General features: G+C 39.7%; 1 protein-coding gene across 1 annotated transcript in view; it reads right to left on the bottom strand.

Annotated features, from left to right (window-relative positions):
• Positions 1–20208, bottom strand: part of ift122 (intraflagellar transport 122 homolog (Chlamydomonas)) — a 103407-nt gene that overhangs the window by 36761 nt on the left and 46438 nt on the right. The window contains exons 13-22 of the mRNA XM_048547421.2: positions 19032–19196; positions 17787–17984; positions 16433–16573; positions 14046–14099; positions 10647–10808; positions 7474–7640; positions 6148–6319; positions 4868–4970; positions 3615–3755; positions 2890–2987 (exon numbers count right to left, since the gene is read on the bottom strand). Coding sequence (XP_048403378.1) covers positions 2890–2987; positions 3615–3755; positions 4868–4970; positions 6148–6319; positions 7474–7640; positions 10647–10808; positions 14046–14099; positions 16433–16573; positions 17787–17984; positions 19032–19196 — 1401 coding nt within the window. The remainder of the gene's footprint in view (positions 1–2889; positions 2988–3614; positions 3756–4867; positions 4971–6147; positions 6320–7473; positions 7641–10646; positions 10809–14045; positions 14100–16432; positions 16574–17786; positions 17985–19031; positions 19197–20208) is intronic.

The raw sequence follows: 20208 nt of genomic DNA, 5'->3' as shown, positions 1-20208 counted from the left end.
CCAAGACAGCACTCTCCTCCTCGCGGTCCACAAGAGAGTGGGTCTTTATTGTGTTCGAGATGTAAGCTAGTTCACTGAGCTGTAAGGTTTGTCCCCAGATGTTTCGTCACCATTCTAGGTAACATCAACAGTGAGCCTCCGACGAAGCATTGGTGTTATGTCCCGCTTTCTATTTATCTGGTTAGGTTTCCTTGGGTTGGTGATGTCATTTCCTGTTCTTTTTCTCAGAGGATGGTAGATTGGCTCCAAATCAATGTGTTTGTTGATGGAATTCCGGTTGGAATGCCATGCTTCTAGGAATTCTCGTGCGAGTCTCTGTTTGGCTTGTCCTAGGATGGATGTGTTGTCCCAATCAAAGTAATGTCCTTCCTCATCTGTATGTAAGGATACTAGTGATAGTGGGTCATGTCGTTTTGTGGCTAGCTGATGTTCATGTATCCTGGTGGCTAGCTTTCTGCCTGTTTGTCCAATGTAGTGTTTGTCACAGTTCTTGCAAGGTATTGCAAGCAAAACAAACGTCATCTACAAAATACCTTGCAAGAACTGGGTGAAGGGACTGGGGGCATTCTGGCGAAGTTTGCCGATGATATGAAGATAGGTGGACAGGCAGGTAGTACTGAGGAGGTGGGGAAGCTGCAGAAAGATTTAGACAGTTTAAGAGAGTGGTCCAGGAAATGGCTGATGAAATTCAACGTGAGTAAATGTGAGGTTTTACACTTTGGAAAAAAGAATACAGGCATGGACTATTTTCTAAACGGTGAGAAAATTCGCAAATCAGAAGTGCAAAGGGATCTGGGAGTGTTGGTCCAGGATTCTCTGAAGGTTAACTTGCAGGTAGAGTCCGTAATTAAGAAAGCGAATGTAATGCTGTCGTTTATCTCAAGAGAGTTGGAATATAAAAGCAGCGATGTGCTTCTGAGGCTTTATAAGGCTCTAGTTAGGCCCCATTTAGAATATTGTGTCCAATTTTGGGCCCCACACCTCAGAAGGACATACTAGCCCTGGAGCGTGTCCAGCGGAGATTCACACTGATGATCCTTGGAATGGTAGGTTTAGCATATGATGAACGGCTAAGGATCCTGGGATTGTACTCATTAGAGTTTAGAAGGTTGAGGGGAGATCTAATAGATACTTACAAGATAATGTATGGTTTAGAAGGGGTGGACGCTAGGAAGTTGTTTCCGTTAGGTGGGGAGACTAGGACCCATGGGCACAGCCTTAAAATTAGAGGGGGTAAATTTAAAACTGAAATGAGATGACATTTCTTCAGCCAGAGAGTGGTGGGCTTGTAGAATTCATTGCCGCAGAGTGCAGTGGAGGCCGGGACGTTGGATGCCTTCAAGGTAGAGATCGACAAATTCTTGATCTCAAAAGGAATCAAGGGCTACGGGGAGAGTGCAGGGAAGTGATGTTGAAATGACCATCAGCCATGATTTAAATGGCGGAGTGGACTTGATGGGCCGAATGGCCTTACTTCCATTCCTATGTCTTGTGGTCTTATGGACCACTCAGAGGTGAATGAGAAAATCAGAATAAATGTAAATTGCAATAAAGTGAAATGTAAGGCATTACAGGTTACATTGTTCAATTTAGTCAAATTAATTTGAAATGAAAATTATTTTTAAGCAGAATTAGTATTCAAGTTTTGTTCTATGTGCTTACAGAATGCTGCCAGAACAGAAGGTTCTAAAGCTTTTAGGCAATGACTAGCTTTTCTAGTTACCTGGGTTACAGGTTCTCACTGTCTATTTACTGTAAGGGCTCCGTTCTATTTCTCATCACTGCTCTGTCTTAATGATGCAACCTACTATACCAACTTTTCTATGTATTTTTCTTCTTCTTCTTCATTTGCAGGTCCCCTGACCCTGACCACTGTTGACAGGGCTCTCAACGACTTCTGTTCTGTTTCCTGCTCTAACACTTTCCCCTTCCTTTCAGAATCAAGTTAGGATTCCCCTTGTCCTTACCTTCAATTTACCAATTTCCATATTTATTTGATTATCCTTTCTTCTATCATTTCTTCCACTTCCAGAATGATTGTCTTGTTTGTCTTGCCCAAGTTTCTCAGTGCTCACTTATCCAGCTTGAAATCCATTTGCCACTGATCAACCCATCTGACCAGCCCACCTATACGCTCCTCACTATTTACCACTCCACTAATTTTCATATCATCCATTAACTTACTGCTCAACTCTCCTACATTCAAGTCTAAATAATTTATTTATACCAGCTTATTAGCGTTTAGTCCCATCTGGCAGCATCCGTGGAGAGCAAAACAGATTTAACGTTTCGAGTCAGATATGACTCTTCATCAAGAGGCAAATTGGACTCAAAATGTTAACTCTGTTTCTCTCTTCACAGATGCTGCCAGATCTGCTAATTGTCTCCAGCATTTTCTGTTTTATATTTCAACCATCCAGAGTATTTTGCTTTCATTTAGCCCTATTAATTTGCCTAGTATACTACCTCTACTGTAACAATTGTTCTAAGTTCTTTCCTCCCTTTTGCTAAGGGATACCTTAATTACACAAATACCTTAATTGTTCAATATCTAATTAAAGGGTAGCAAGGTCTCTTGTGTGTCTTCGATCCTATAGAGATACATGTTGCCACTTTGTTCCCGCTTACCGTCTGAGAAGCGACAGTAAAAGACAGTCTAGTGAGGTGAAACCAATTGTAAAACCACATTCTGATTAACTTTACATGAAGGAATCAAATGCAGTGAGAATTTTAATGAGACTTGAGGACATTCTTTTGCTCATCCTAAAAACACAAACCATCCACCTGATAAAATTGACCCATACAGTGAGCGATCCACTGACTGACTTAAATCTTGACAGATTTCAGAGAGAAGCTTGTTTTTGGAAAGCAATCTGAGCAGTTTCTCACCGTATATCTCTGGATTGAGTGGTATGCATGGTAGAGTTCCGCCAGGTGTTGGAAATGGTGAAACAACTTAAGCATCTCCTGTTGCTTCTCTGCATTCTCTGTTGAACATATGCAAAAGCAGTTAAAAATCATCTTGCCAAAGTAAATAAGAACAAACCAAATTTCATACAGATGTTCAGTCCTAAAATTTAAATCAGTAAGGGGCTAATAAGTCAAATAAACTCATCTGTTTGATATGCAAAGGCTTTCACCTAATTCCTTATCAGTCTTCTCAGAAATATATCAAATTATTACTCAAACCAATTTAACCTGTGATAACCACTCTGGGCCTAGTGCTGCAGCTAGAGGACCAATGTATTGGGTGGTTTTCACAAAAGTTGGAAAACTTTCCCATGGAATCAGCCCTCGATGAATACTTATATGAACTCAAAGCATTTTAAGGATTTCAAACAAATGTAATGCAGTCACTTATAAAACAATGGATAACAAAAGGAAGACAAATGCAAGGAACAGGGCTTGTGAGTAAGTGATGGGACAGCCCCAGATCCTAAACCATTTTTTGACGGTGTTCATCAATGCAAGCTGCTCAAAAGGGGATGCCAGTCAGGGTCAATTCCACAGCGTACATGCTCTGTAACCAGGGACCAACTGCTAGGTCGTGAAGTGGGGAGCATCGCTATCCAGGCACATCATATACAATATCCAATAATAAATAGTAGCCTTACCTCGAGCTATGTCTAGACACTGCATTGACAACATCCAATAATAATATGCAGCATCATTGAAACGGCTTTCCAGAACTGCATTGTGAGTCAGTTGTTCCAGAACCTTGACTGCCTCATCTTGCCGGCCAGCCTTGTGAAATGCTGGAAATAGCAGCAAAGGAATTCAAAGCAAACCTTTAACAATCTTTCATAGTGTACATGTACCTAGCAAGCTGCTCATCACTGTCCTGAAAATTGTCAAGCTGCAGCAAACTGATCAGTGTCTTTGATGCTGCATTAGGGCTGGCCCAGCAGGGCAGCAATGATTCCAGAGGTACATATTTATCACATATCTCCCTACTTATTTTGGACTTTGAAGCCTCCAGATCATTGGGTGGGAAAGGTTTAACCTCAGGATAGTTTACTTCTTTTTCTTCCTCCCATGGGAGCCTTGCAGTTATTTAGAGAATGATATTCTTTGTCCATCTCTCGTTTTCATTCAGCGGGCTGACCCTGACATAATCGTCCACGTTTAAAGAGGTGAACAAAAGACAAAAGAAACTTGCAACTACATGTCCAATTGAGTAGGAGATCCACTCACATATGACCAAAAGGAAAATCTCCAGGTCTGTGGGACATTACATAATAATGTCACTCCCCATGTCCAGTCAGGTGCACTGGACAGTAAAAGCACAGGTTAAGGTACATCAGAGGCAATGCTAAAAACAGAGCCAATGACTTTAAGCTACATTTTTTTTGCATATTATTTCCTTGGTAAGCAAAATAATAATTTCCCACTTACGTGGAAAAATCAAAAATTGTGCTCACAAACTGTTATTTTATTCACAGAAGAAAACACAGCTTCAACAATTCCAGATTATAGATAATATCACTTCCCTTACTCATCACTTCCCTTTGGGCTACATGGTGGCTCAGTGATTAGCACTACAGCCTCACAGCACCAAGGACCCACGTTCGATTCCAACCTCGGGCAACTGTCTGTGCACATTTTCCCCGTGTCTGCGTGGGTTTCCTTCGGGTGCTCCGGTTTCCTCCCACAGTCCAAAGATGTGCAGGCTAGGTGGATCAGCCATTCTAAATTGCCTGCAGTGTTCAGGGGTGTGTGGGTTATAGCGGGATGGGTCTGATTGGGATGCTTCAAGGGGCGATGTGGGCTTGTTGGGCCAAAGGGCTTGTTCCACACTGTAGTGAATCTAATCTAATCCTAACAAGCGACCCCTGGCAATAGCTGGCCAAGTTTAACAAATTCTCACCTTTTTGGGCTTCTTCAAATTGATCATTTTCCGCCAGCCACTGTGCATATGGCACATACACAGTGTCTTTGAATTCTGGGTGCCGAGCCACCAAAGCAAAGGCCTGAATAGAAACAAACAAACAGAAACAAACAGGAGGAAGATGAACATGGTTCAACAGTCCACTCAGGGTTGCTAATCAGAAGTTGTCTGTCACTGACAACTGGCCAAATTATTCGCTTGAGAATGGGCAAGCAAGGGGGATTCTGAGGAAGTAAACAGGACTATAGCACAAATATAAATTGCCCCCAGTTAATGGAAGGAACATATACTAACACCAATCATTGCATTTGGCCTGTTCAGATCCTGAACAAAACAGACAAAAGTGGAGAACTCAGTTGGTGTACCAATAATATGCAAAACATTGTTCTGGGGAAGACTATCGGTAGCTACATTGTAACTGAGCCCATGAAGGGCTCCTGTAATTATTTACTTCTTAAAACGTAAGACCATAAGATAATCCCAGGATCCTTAGCCGTTCATCATACATTAAACTTACCATTCCAGGGATCATCCATATGAATCTCCGCTGGACACACTCTAGCGCCAGTATGTCCTTCCTGAGGTGTGGGGCCCAAAATTGGACACAGTATTCTAAATGGGGCCTAACTTGAGCTTTATAAAGTCTCAGAAGCACATCGCTGCTTTTATATTCCAACCCTCTTGAGATAAACGACAACATTACATTCGCTTTCTTAATCACGGACTCTACCTGCAAGTTAACCTTTAGATTTCACTGCTTTTGATTTCACTAGAAATGTTGAACAGAATAAATCTTCCTGAAACACATTACAATGTCGCTACACCAGATGACCAGAACAATATTTCCTCCAAAGTTCCTGAATGTGAAGCCTTGCAATGAGAGAGGTGGTATTTCAATTTCTAGCATCAACTGCCTGATGTAGATCAAACCAATGGGCAGTTTTGTTTTATGGTTCCAAACTTTGCAGAACTAGTTCAAGTCTGCACCCGTGCTTTCACAATTTTTCAATTTTCTTAATACTACACGATCCCTAATATTTTGTTAATATTGTTATCTCTCTTCACTATATACAAATCTTGTCAGTGCTGACTTCCTGCACACAGTAATCATGTTTATTACTTGCTAGTTCTATAAAAATCTGAAAAGTTATATCATCTACTAACAACTACAGTACGTAAACCTGTCCTTGCTATTACCTCAAGTTAGCACGTTTTCATGCCATTATTTCTCAGTAAGAACTGGTACCAAACATCCTCACCTCCTCCCAGTGCCTGGTCTCCACATGCAGCAAGACCTGGGCCTCAAGGTCTCCCATTTTCATGTACGTCTCTGCGGCATATCCAGGATGCTGCAGCTTCTTTAAAAAATAGGCACACCTTGAAAGGGGTTCCCGCTCAGCCTTGTCTAACTTACGAGCTACATCAATTAACCTGTGCAAGGAAAACAAAAGCTGTTCATTACAAATCAATGGAGTTTTGTCGCAAATATAGAAATGGAAATGTATACGTTCTTTCATGGCTTGATCTGTAATTCTCCCTATTGTTTCATGCTTAGGTTAATGTGTGACTTGGTGACGAATTGTGTCATGCTCAGTGTATGTCTGTGTTGGTTTATTGTTTGGTCAGTGTGCATGTCTGTATTGGCTGGTGGCTTGGTCAATATGTGTCTGTATTGGTTGGTAATTTAGTCAGTTTTGGTGTACATCCTCAGATGTCGGTGAGATAGACTTTACAAGTCAATTACTAAGGATGTATTTTTGGCATTTCTGATTCCTAGGTCAATGACAGATGGTTCATCCAATTGTATTCACACTACATCAATGGAAAAGGGCAGTACTAGTGAGTAAATACATTACTGGGACCCAAGGCACCAGTAAATTAAGGCTTTAATAGGGCATAAGTAAAGTCAGATTGCAGGACTGCGCTCTCATTAGAGAGATGATTGGCAGTGGTTAACCCAAGGGTCACCACCCAGGCAAGGGGAGAGGTTGAGAAGGAGGCTCCTTTATTGTAATCCTAGCCAGTAATGGGCACTGAATCCATGCTGTTAGCATCACATTGCATGGCAAACCAGCCACCCAGTCAACTTATTTAAGCTAAGTACATTGCAGCTCAGGTGTAGGATAGCTCCAGGAGGAAGCCATCATATTTTCAGTTTAATAATTGAAGTACCAAGTGGCTAAACTTAACAACGTGTTAGATACAGGGATAATGGCATGAGCATTATGTACCTGGTGATTTAGGAACTGAACCACTGGTGGCATGATGGGAACTATATCAGTGGTGTTTTGAGTACTACACAACAGCTGTTTTGTTTCTTTTCAACTTATAAAGGAGTATGTATGGTTAATGATATTATTCTCTTACCATGTGTTCAAAATCTTTGAATTTCTATTATGACCAGATTGTTGGGATATTTTATTAACATTATTTTTTCAATAAAGTTCCGTTTTATTGTTAAAGCAAAATCTACAGCATCAATTTTATGCAACTACATTTTAAGAAAATAAAAGGAATCCAGAAATCTCTTTTCTTCTCTCTTTTTGGTATACAAATGCCTATTTAAATCCCTGTCACAGACTTACATATCAACCCAACCATGGTCCCCAATGATCTCAATTGCTTTTAGATGCTCTCCTGCAGACAGGTACATTTCTGCAGCTGCTTTTGGTTCATTGATGTTCCTGGCCCAGTCTGCTTGTTTAGTAATCAACATCTTTGTGTCCTTGGGATCACCTGAGCCAAGGAAATCCTGAGGAAATTGTGATAAAATGGTTAATTAATATTTCCTCTGGCAAAGATCCAGAAAAATTAAAGTAAATTAAATCAGATATTCATTCACAGGCAGTATACCTTTAACTCCAGCTAGACAAGAACGTTCTTCTATAAAATAATCAGGCTTCCTTTAACACGCTATTAATTGGATTTAAACTACTTAATTTGACCTTCCTCTGGTCCATTCTAACATTTGCCTTCTCTTCCTTGATTTCACTGTTTCTATTGGGTGTATAGACTGTCCAACACTATCCATTATAAGCCCTCTGACTCCCAAAGTTATTTCAATTACACCTCCTTACTCCCTACTTCCTGCAAGAATTCCATTCCATTCTCTTCGTGCCTTTGTCACGTCTGTTCTGTTCTGAGATGCCACCTTCCACTGGGCTGCCTCTAACATGACTGTCATTTTCCTCAACTGAGCATTCAAGCAATTCTGCCCTCACCCCTTCCCCTCTTTTCCAGAACAATGATAGGATCTATCTTGTCCTTACTTTCCACCCCACTAGTCTCTGCATTCAAAGGATCATCCTCCACCATATTCACCACCTCCAGCAGGATAGCACCATTAAACACATCTTCTCCTCCCCTCCACTGAAACTGTATCTAGGTCGATTCCTCCATCACTCTTAATGCTTCGTACTCCCACATGGCACCCTCCTATGCACTCATGAAAGGTGGAACACTTGTCCATTCATCTCCTCCCTCCTCACTGTCCAATCCCTCAAATCCAGGTGAGGTAGTATTTTGCTTGTGCTTCTTTCAATCTAGTCTACTGTATTTGCTACTCACAACAGCCTCCTTTAGATTGGCGAGATCAAATACAGACTGGGTGACAACATTGCAGAATACCGCCACCCTGTCTATAAGAGTAATCCTGACCTCCCAGTTGTTTGCCATTTCAATAAACCACGTTGCTCCCTTGCTAACATTTCTGTCCTAGGCTTGCTGCAATATTCTAATGATGCACAATGCAAGCTCAAGGAAGAACATCAGAGATAATAAGAACTGCAGATGTTGGAGTCAGAGATAACACAAAGTGGAGCTGGAGGAACACAACAGGTCAGACAGCATCAGAGGAGCAGGAAAGTTGATGTTTCGGGTTGGGACCTTTTTCTGAAGAATGGTCCCGATATGAAACATCAACCTTCCTGCTCTTCTGATGCTGCCTGGCCTGCTATGTTCCTCCAGCTCCACACTGTGTTATTTCAAGGAAGAACATCTCATTTTCCACTTAGGCACTTTTAGCCTTGAGGTCTTAATATTGAATTTAATAACTTCAGAAACTGACCACATTATGTTTGTTCTCCATTTCTCTTACATTCTCTGTCCCCAACCCCATAGTCTTGACTTGTTTAGGCCTTATTTACTTTGCACTTATTGAAGAGGACTAATTCTTTCCTTCTTTTCGAGTTTAACTTACACCCATTTCTTATCCTTCTTTCTCCACTATTAACAACTCCTATGTTTTTTGCACTGGGCTTCTATGCCATTTGCCCTAGTGCCCTTCTGACTTTGTCAAAAATATACTTAAAAAAAAATTTCTAACACCTTTCTATTCTGAAGAAATCATACCAGGCTTGAAACATTAACTCTGTTTCTCTTTCCACAGTTGCTGCCAGACCTGCTGATTTTGTTCAGTATTTTCTATGTTACTTAATTTGCTAATCCTTTTCTTTTTTAACTGATTTGGTAGGGCAGTGATGACAGTGGCAAGGCCATATCGATTGCATACTTTTGTTGCCTTAAGATTATCATGATTTAAATTAGTATAAATGGTCATGTAGAACAGATAAAAGATATCAATTCTCTACAATGAAGGATATGGCCAAGTCATCTGGTCCTCACAACAATTCAGAAGCTTTAATGGTCATTTTGCTCTTGGTGCCAGACCAATCTCATTGAATTAAATTTCACAACTTGCTAAAACAGGTTTTAAGCTCAAGGTCTCTAGTGGTGCTTGGGTAGAACCAGAATCATCAACATATTTATCCCAAGCTCACTGTTGTCTAATAATGGAGATTTTAAGTGACTATAAAACATGCAAAATTGCTCGAGAGACAACTTTTTCCTTGTTTCCTTTCCCTTCCCGTCAGGAGTAACCTGGCCTCAGCTCAGTACAACAGAGAACAAGAACATTTCAATCCAGGGAAGGTGCCAGCTTCACACTGTTCCAGAGTATATACCCCAGTGTTCAAACCTAGGTGATTGTGACGATGGCACATCATGTTGAGCTCCACCCTCCTCCTCTCCAGCTCCTAGTTGCTTAAACTCCTTATGCAGTCATGCCAGAATGTTGACTTAACAGAGAACATTAAAATCAAATTACAACAACAGAAAGTACTGGACAAATTCAGCAGATCTTAGAGATAGCAAGAACTAGAAATGCTGGAGTCAGCGTCAGTTACAGTGTGGATGAACACAGCAGATCAGGCAGCATCAGAAGAGCAAGACAGTCAACGCTGGCTCTCAAACTCAGCAGGTCTGAGAGCATCTACCGAGCGAGAAACAGAGTTAATATTTTGAGTCCAACATAAGTGTCATTCAAATGAAGAGTCTTATTAGATTTGTAACATTAATCCAGTTCCTCTTTCCACAAACACTGTCAGGCGTGCTGAATTTCTCCAGCATTTTGTGTTTTTAATTCAGATATCCAGCATTGGCAGCACTATGCTTCTATTAAAATCAAGTTACTCCTTTAGGGCTTTTGATACGTGGTTATTTATTAAAAAAAACATGTTTGGTTGGCAAGTAGGCTAAATGCTTGTTTTGTTTGTGTCATTTAAAAATGTCTGAGATGTTAATGAGATCCTAATGCACAAATGAAAAAGGTCAGCCATGAATTTAGAGGTAAATTCAAAGAAGTGCGACATAGACAAAAAACTGTTCCAGATACACTCTATAGATGCTGGTGCATGTTAAAACTTGAAACTACAAGAAATGAAGTTCAAAACCATCCTAAAGATCATTAGTAAGATAGTACCTTGGCATAATCAAACATGCATAGGTCAGTATACATATTTAAGGCACGACTGTTATTTCCAGTCTTCTTGTACAGTTTAGCTGCCTCATGGAACTTGGCTTGGTAGGCATGTACATCTGCGAGAAACAACTCGTTGTCATTTTCACCATGCTTTTTACGCTCCTGTTAAGGAAAGAATCTGATTAGCAATAACTTCAAACACAAATAGAGATTATACAACACTTCAAACGCTGAGTTAAATTATATATTGAAAGGGAACCGAAGAGGCTGTACAAATCTGGGCCAACTATAGATATCTTTTGGTTTAGAAGGATCCATTATTCTAGTAAGTGGATTCCAAGCTCTTCATGTTTCTCAAAGCTAGCTTTCATGGGACAATGCCAATATGTAAGAAAACATAATTCAAATTGCACCTCCTATAGAGTAAAAATTTATGAATTCTGAACGTCATCACCTGGATTGCTGCAAACTTGCCAAAGGTAGGCCAACAAAACAGGTTAAAATAGGGGCAAACACCAATGAGTTGGCTGCTTTACCTTGACATTAATGGCATTTTCCAAATGTAGCAAGACTTGTTCCACTAAGAGAGAATTAACCTTTGCTCCTGCTATACAATGGCATTATCATAAGTGAATCACCCACCATCAACGTACTGGGAATACCAACTGACTAGAAATTGAACTGGAATATCCATGTAAATTCTGTGACTACAACACTAGGTCAGAAGTTGGGAATCTGACAATGAGTTATCACCTCCTGTTTACCCAAAGCCTGTCACCATATACACTGCACAAATCAGGAATTTGATGGAAAAATCTCCACACCTCAAACACCAAGAAACCATCCAGAACAAAGCAATCTGCTTCTTTGGCACCCTGAACACCACCTTCAACATTCACTCCTCTTAGCAACAATGCAAAGTGGCAGCAATGTGCATCACCCACAAGACGCACTACAGCAATTCATCAAGATTCATTCAACAGCATCTTCCAAAATCATGATCCTTTCCACTAGAGAAGGACAGAGAAGCAGATATCTGAGAACACCACTAATTGCAAGTTGCCTGCACTTAATCAACTTTATGAATCACACACAGCATGTTTACACGCCTGTCTCAATTTAACTGGGAGTTTCCTGAATTTTCTGTAATTAACACTTAATTAACTACAATTAAGAGTTCTCTATATAGCCTTTCCATTTTTAACATTATACTTTGGTAAATTAATAAACTCTGTCAAATTAAGTTAAATTTGCTTTCACAGTACGAGTTGGCCAGTCCACTTAATTTGTGTGTTGTAACCCTCACTCTTGCCATAGGATTGGTCTAATGACCGAGGAATCTTAAGCCCTCCCATTGCAGGATGTCTCAAGTCAGGCTTTACCTTGCAATATCCTTCTACTTCTGGCTTATGGCATGGGAGTAATCTCCGAGGTTCTTTTTTTTTAAAACTTTCTCCTTACACTGTGGCCTCAATCATCATCCTTCCGATGGACTGTGACTGCTGGTCCTTCTATTTCCTGTAAACTGGTGGGTACTCTTTAGAGGATGTAGTTTACCCTGGCACCAGGGAGGTAACACAGTTAATTGGTGGTTGAATAACAGTTTGTTTCTAACTCTGCGTTAGACTTTGGAAGGTTCAGACTTATTTATCAGGATAATTGTTGAGGAAATGTTGAATAAGTAAAACCCATGTCTAATTCCTGAGTAATTATATAACTGACTCACTGGCCCTACTCCTTTGCTGACCCGCCAACATTCCCCTCAACCAGAAAGGAGAAAACACGAGCAAGAGGGCTGCAGTAACTAGCTAGCCACAAGTTGAATCAGCTTACAGAACCATTAAAAAACAAGAACCAGGCTGTGACAACATTAGCTCAGTTATCAAAACGCATAGAGAAACTCAGATCTGTAACTCCTGCTTGATTTACACCTTTATGGGTAAATTTCACATGTTGAGATGAAAAATTTGCTTGCAAATTATTCCGCTTTGAACAACAATTGTGTCAGGCACAGTAATACACTAATTTATTGTATTTCAAGTAGCGACGTTGGCAGAAAGGATTAGTAGCAGCCGGACTAGCTTCTTTTATCTCAACCACTGACAAAGCAAACTGGAAAAACATCAATTTTACAAGGAAGATATCTACAAATTTAGCTACTGTTGTGAATAGAAAACATTGATTAAACCACAAATAGTAAGTAATTTACCTCCTAACTCTCCAAAGTCTATCCAACATCTACAAGGCACAAGTCAGGAGTGTGGATGAGTGCAACTCTAACAAGGCTCAAGAATCACGGCATCATCCAGGATAAAGCTTGATTAGCACCACATTCACAAAGCATCCACTCCCTCCACCACCAACACTTAGTAGCAACAGGTGTGTATTACCTACAAGATGCACTGCAGAGATTCGCAAAGATCCTTAGAAAGCACCTTCTAAACCCACAGTCAATTCCATCTAGAAGGATGAGAGCTGCAGATACATCGGAAAACCATCACCTGCAAGCCACACACCATCCTAACTTTGAAATATATCACTGTTCCTTCAGTGTCACTGGGTCAAAATCTCAGAATTCCCTCCATTAGTGAATCATGTGTCTACCTACATCTAAAGCATTCCAGACATTCAAGAAGGCAGCTGACCATCACATTCTTAAGGGCAACTAGGGACAGACATCTGGCCCAGACATCAACGCCCAAGAGCCATGAGAAAAGAGCTGTGATCTCAGGTTAAAACCTACCAGCTCAAGGATTTTTAAACTGAATATTCAGTTTAATTTGTATTTTGCACTGGATACTGTCCACTTCTTAAATTTATACCTGTGTTTGCACGTGTTTAGAGAGCGGAGTTGATTAACCCCTCCTCACTTAGTCATAACGCCCCACACACCAACCCTCGGTTTTGTTGTTTCTCAAAAATGTTCTAGCCATTTACACACTGTACTATGGCAGCTAGTGCCATAAAAAGTGGATGTGTCTTTAGGAACACTTTCTCCACTGTCCTCTGGGAGGAATTCCTGTGCTGCGTAATTTCTACATGATTCTCCATCAGAAAAGTCCAAAAAAAAAATCAGTTAGGAAATGAGTAACTTTTTATCTGACCTAGCTTGGAAATAGGGGTTCCCACCTAGAATGAAAAATTTACGCCAAAAAGTGAGACTATAACCTGCAAACAGAATCCTGTCATTCCCCTCTCAAGTCTGGATGGAGCATTATTTTGAATTTTAGAGCTTTACAGTTAGTGAGAAATGGTTCATGATGAAGTCAAAGCATATCAAAGTCAACTATGAAATGGCAAAAGAAATTGTACCCATGTTTCCAGTTGCTAAATATGTTCAATATAATAGCTCAATAATTATAAGAATATTTTTTAAAAATTACAAAGTAATTACCTTACCTCAATGCTGCTAATAAGCTCCAGATAGCGGAGATCCCGCACTCTGATAAATGCCTGTCAATTAATTAAAACATTAGATTTAGGCATACAGGTGAATCCTACTCCACTTGAGCACATTATCAATCCAGGCTCATGCCTCATTGCTGTACTGATGCACACTCACATACTGATGGGGTGCTGCACAAAAGAGATGTAGACTTTCAGGTTAAATCGGAGGTCCATCTCAGATAGAAATAAAACATGCTGCAGTGCTTTTCAAAGAACAGCAAGGGAGCTCTCCCCACTGTATTAACCAACATTTATCCCCTTCACCACTATGCAAGGCTTTCCATTTCTCTTTAAAACTTTAGTGAAATACAGATATATTACTTTTCAACAGATAACAAAATATTGCAGTGCTACTTACTAGAGATTGACTATGCAGCTCCAGAGAACTCCGTCCCCTACATATTCCAATAAATCCCAAAGAGTCATCAAATTGAGGCAAAATCTTTCCTTGAGGTAGATGTGACAAAAATCATCCAAATGCTATTGTGAACACATCTTGCTTAAAGATAGCATACACCATATTGAAAAAACGGTTTCCCAATGTCAATCTGATACTTTTTTGTAAGCCTAACAGAAAGTCTCATGGTGGCGTACACATGGTGTAATAACATGTAAGAATTATACACGGTGAGTCAGAGGTTACAAAGGATATAGCACCCACCACAGAAGAAGTTTGAAAACAGTTTGAGCTGATTTCCTTGAATATAGCATAACATTTTTTTTGCAATGAGACAGTTGCAGCAAATTCTAGGATTAATGGTTAGAAATTCATTGCAGACTCAAGTTAAAAAAATTCAGCAAATTTTGTGACCTAGATATGCAAAACATACCACTAGAAAGGGTCACTGCACACATACGCTCCTCACACATATATTCTAATGTTGCAGTGGTTATGTTATTGGTCGAGTAATTTAGAAAACACAACTTCAAATCATGGTTCAAGAATTTGGAAGTCAACTTTGCAAAATGTGGAAATAAAAAGTGAATGCTTAAATTTGAAAAAAAAAGGGTTTTATCGAACCACATATGGGAATAAGATGTAACAGCGGAAACTCAAAAGTCCACAACATGTTGGCTCCTCATGACTGAGCCGTGACAGCATCCTGTTGCAGAGGAATTTAACAGTTTGATTTAATGACTGTTAGATGTAAAGCCAATCATTCATTTAGTCTTCTTTCCCAGCAACCAACCTGTTACAAGAACACATAAGACTATATGTTAGAAAAAAGGAAATTCTGCTAATGATTGCTATCATGTGGCAATTCAGAGTTTCCACATCTGTGCTATGATCTAACTCAATATCTGAGAACAGGTTAAGTTCACTGAAAGACCATGTGTGATCCTAGCAAAGTGGTTACTCAGGTCACAAACATCTGGCGCCAGGAGAAATTCGTCCCACCCTACATCTTCTGTGTAGATAAATGTCAAGACCAAATTGTTAAGTATGAACTTTAAGGCCTTTTCATTCTGTTTGTGTGCACTGCTGACAAAGCTGCAGATTCATGAGAAGCAGATTTCCTGCAGAATTTCCAGAGGTGAATCAAGCTGGCAACCTCCAAGAATGAAATCACTGAACCCCAAATCAGAAGTTTAGATTAATAAACTTTAAGCTACCGAAGATGGATGAGAAAAATGACAATTGAGAATTCCAAAAACAATGGGCACTGATATTTCAATAAGGATGCACACAGAAAGAGATCGTCGACAGACATTACTTCACATAAAAAGGCCATTCTGGCCAAAGAATCCAGTTGGGGATAGACCTTCCAGAGAACAAGTTAGACAAAATGAATCAAAACTCCAGGACCCATGCCTTGTTAATATCTTTCTTTTCCTGCCTTCAACACACTGAAGGAAACTCACTCTGTTCCAACACTGGCAGCATCGTTGGATACATGCTTCTCCAACCCTGTCCTTCACTGCACAGAGCAGAGGAATCAGTAAAGACAAAACGCTACAATTTCTGTCGAAGTGTTAGACGGACAAACATATTTTGGCAAACTGATAGTGACAGGACTAAAACTGCTTCACTTGCTTTGCAATAGCAGTATATGAGATAAATAGCTTTTCAGAGTAGTACCAGGGGTCAATTTTTTTTAACCTCTTTTTATAGTGGATAGGTGCCACAAGAAGACAAAAAAAAATCAATGAAGTGACCTGATATTCAGGGACAGTGTGGTTCTGGAATTGAGACCATTCCTTCATTACGAAATCTGCTCAGAGAAGGGATGTGTCTCCATTCTTTGCTGACATGTATCAATTTAATAAATCTCTAAAAAGCTGAACGTCTTATTCCATTTATCTGTGTACACTTGGACAGTTGTGTGTGTTACTGGTACCTTTTTAGCAGTGTCGAAGTCCATTCCTTCCAAAGCCTCTATTGCTAGGTCTCTCCAATCATTCTCTGTTACACCCAAGCAGGCAATTTGATAGGCTTCCTTATACATTTTCTTCTCCAAGTACTGGTACATTGGTGCAGACTTTTTTTAAAACAAGAAAGTTGCCTGTTATTTATGATCAAATCTAACTGCATGTGTGAAACAGAACTTTATTTTTTAAACATTAGCACTATCCCCTCTCTTAATCTTGCACTGATGGCGAAACTCAACACAGCACATCTTTGGCCAATCCAATGCCTTACAATAAGTTTATTAGGCAATTCAGGATGGGTTACACTGCAGACAGACTTGTCTCCCCCTATTAGCCAAGATGATTCAGGTCCTGTCACATTCATTTAATGAAATTTTGTCTAATTATGAGAACTCAGTCAAGCCTTTCACTTTCCCTCTGGTCACATACGAACAAACATCACTTTCTCTAGTCCAAAGCAGCTTAATTTCTTTCATGTGAGTTTCTGTATAGTGGTAATATGAACTGGAACACTTTAATTAAGTACTTCTAGCACTGATTAAAGATAGATGCAGAGCAAATCTCAGTTCCAGGAATGGGTCTCATTCTCATCTCGGAAGAGGATTCATTCTATCGCACCATTTCATTTCATTTGCTTCATCAATCATCTTGTCGGGATATTGCCAGTTCAACACCAATAGTGGTAAATTAAGGGCAGTTTTGAGCCATAGACCCCTTCCCATTAAGAACTGGGCTGAGTTTTTTCTGAATTATTTGACATAAAAACTTCAAGCTTTTCTCTTACTTTTGCCTTCAGACAGCAGTGCGTCTAGGCCCATTTTTTGCTTTTTTTTTCTTACCCCAGCACCATTCCCTTTGATCCTGTGAGCTTGACATTTCCAACATACAATCTCTCCTGTCTTTCATACAATCATTGACTTCCTTTTGTCCCTGTCTCATCAATCCCTTGGTCCAAACTTATTACATCTCTAACTTTTCCCAGTTGGATGGAAGATCAGAGGCCTGCAATATTAACTATGTTCCCATGTCCACCGATGCGGCCTGACCTGCTTCATACTTCCAGATTTTTTTTATACTGTCCCTATCTGGCATGTATTTTTAACAAATGTGTTAATAGCTACTAAATCTATTTGGCTCTCAGTGGCATTGAAATCAAGTGAACAGTTGCAGCTGCTGCCCTGACTGAGTTTAGCTAACAATAACCAAAAGCATCTCTATTATCAGTGCCATACCTGATCTACTCGATAAAGTATCAGCGAAACACTATGTCCACTATTCATATGCACTCTGTGACCATTTATCAAACCACACAATGAAGCTTACCTGTGGGACTTCAACTGCTGACATGGCATACACATGTAAGCAGAAGATTTTGGAGCCATTATATCCCACCACAAAGCCCTGAAGCTTCTGCTGGTGCACTGGAAAATTACTGGCTTTGATGTTGAGAAAACCACCACCAGAAAAACAAAGCATATCTTCACACTGGGTGTTCCAAGCCACACTGTTGGCATTCGGCTCCTACACAGGACATTGAGTGGAGGAATGTTTCACAGGTTATTGGTCAGTGTCAATATTCAAAAAGTGTAATTTTCTAACAACAATGACACTTGTTACTGATTGCCACAGGCACTGGAGCTCAGAATCAATGGTAATACTGGATACATCAACCTTGGATATATCCAATATTTACATGAAGTCAGGGATAAAATTATGAGGAGAGATTATATAAATAAGGCCTGTTTTTTCTAGAATGAGAGAGTAAGGAAATACCTCAATATAGTCTTCAAGATTTTAACAGGAAAGTAAAGTTAAACTATTTCTACTAATTGTAGATTCTAGAACTAGGGGGCTCAGTCTGAGAATTAGGGACAGACTGTTCAGGAGAGATGTTAGGATGGCAGAAGTTTGAACTCTCTTCCATGAATGGTAGTTGACGCTAGATGACTCATTAGTTTCAATTTTGAGATAAATCAATTTTTGTTAAGCAAAGGTATTAAGGGATATGGGCCAAAGGCAGATTTATGGAGTTAGGCCACAGGGCACTCACGGTTTCATACTTGTGCTCCTATATCCCTGTTATTATTGGCTATGACTGAATATAATATTGGGGGGGTGAGAAAGAGACAGCATCATCAATGAATGTTAATAGCTTATTTACTGAATTCCTAACTTTAAATCCAATAACGGAGCAATGGCAGCCTGACTGAGAAGCACATCTGAAAATTGGCATGATCAAAATTACTATCTTTCCTTATCCCACCTAAACGATAATAATGCTACCCAAAGAAAGGCATGTGCTCTGAGCCGAATTCTGCACCATAATTTCAAATTGCAATAATCATATCTAAAGCTACAGGCTAAGCAGTGTAAGATTGTGTTGGATTTGGAGCTTCAATGAGACAGCCTAACAAATTTGGCTTTCCGCTAATCGTTGCCTTGAAGCACAAAGCCAACTTTTTAAACTCTTCAATGGTGTAGGGCATTGCTCATATTATCACTACACACAGCAACAAATAGAAGGCACTTCTTCATTGAATATCTACACCTTGACTACATCCAACTTACCTGGAAAAGGAGTTCTTTTGTACTTATGTCATATACCAGACAAGTGTTGTGTTCATCCACCACAGCCAGTTTGTTGCGTGATGTACTCATGTCTAAACAACGTACAGATGTCGTTTGCTTAAGAAGCACAATGGCAAATGGGTTGTCAACAAATATTTTCAGAATCTACAAATGATAAGCAAACAGGTATATATTCACTTTTCTAAAACATGCTTAATTTATGATTCATTTTAATACCACAAGGTAATGGGTAGACACCAGAATTCTAAAACTGTTGGTGTAGAATCTCCTATTTCTCCCCTCAAAAAATAGATGATGGTCATAAGCACCCAGGCACTTCTGGGATTATTATTTTGAATCCAGTTGAAAGCTTTGGAATGGAGTCTCAATTTTCGTTCAATGTGGATGAAATGTGTTTGGCAGCACTGGTTCACAGCACAGAATATTACACCATTTGAATTTAGTTAAATTAGATACAAAAACTAGCTGAAACCAGGATGATTACTACAAAATCACAGTTCAGCATTTCTTATCTCATATTTTTACATTTTCTTGTCTTTAAGCCCATTACAAAACCCCTCAACCATTGCCAAAACAGTAAAATAGCAAAACTCAGTGCAAAGATGGAAAAGGATTAGATAAAATGCTGCAAAGAATGATGGTAGTAAGGAAGACAGGGTAGATGGAAACAGCTATTCCCTTTGGTGGAAGGATCAAGACAAGGTGGTGCAGAGATTAAAGGTGATTGGCAAATGAAGCAAAGGAGACAGGAGGAAAAACCTTTTCACACAGTGATTGGTTAGGACCTGCAACGTACTGCCTGATAGTCAGATGAAGGCAGAGTCAATCAAAACTTTCAAGAGGAAACTAGATTTTTGCCTGAAAAAGAATACTGTGCAAGGTTACATTGGAGAAATCAGGCAAATGGCATTAGCAGTTGGCATAGACTTGCCAAACATAATAGCTTCCTTCGTCCTTTTTGTCAATTCTGTGATAAGCTTCATCATTCAGTATTAGTTGTACACTGCTGGAGTCAAGCCAAGGGTATAACAATTTAGAAGAAAAGAAATCCCAGCTGGGAAACTTCAAACTTCGTTGTCAAGAGTTCTCCAAAAAAAGGATCATTTGTATTAACCAAATTAAAGATTCAGTAAAAGAAATTAGAGAGCTTGACATA

Source organism: Stegostoma tigrinum, chromosome 11, assembly GCF_030684315.1.
Source record: "Stegostoma tigrinum isolate sSteTig4 chromosome 11, sSteTig4.hap1, whole genome shotgun sequence".
NCBI lineage: Eukaryota > Metazoa > Chordata > Chondrichthyes > Orectolobiformes > Stegostomatidae > Stegostoma > Stegostoma tigrinum.
The sequence above is the reverse complement of the archived record's forward strand: the minus strand, read 5'-3'. Positions and strand labels throughout refer to the sequence as shown.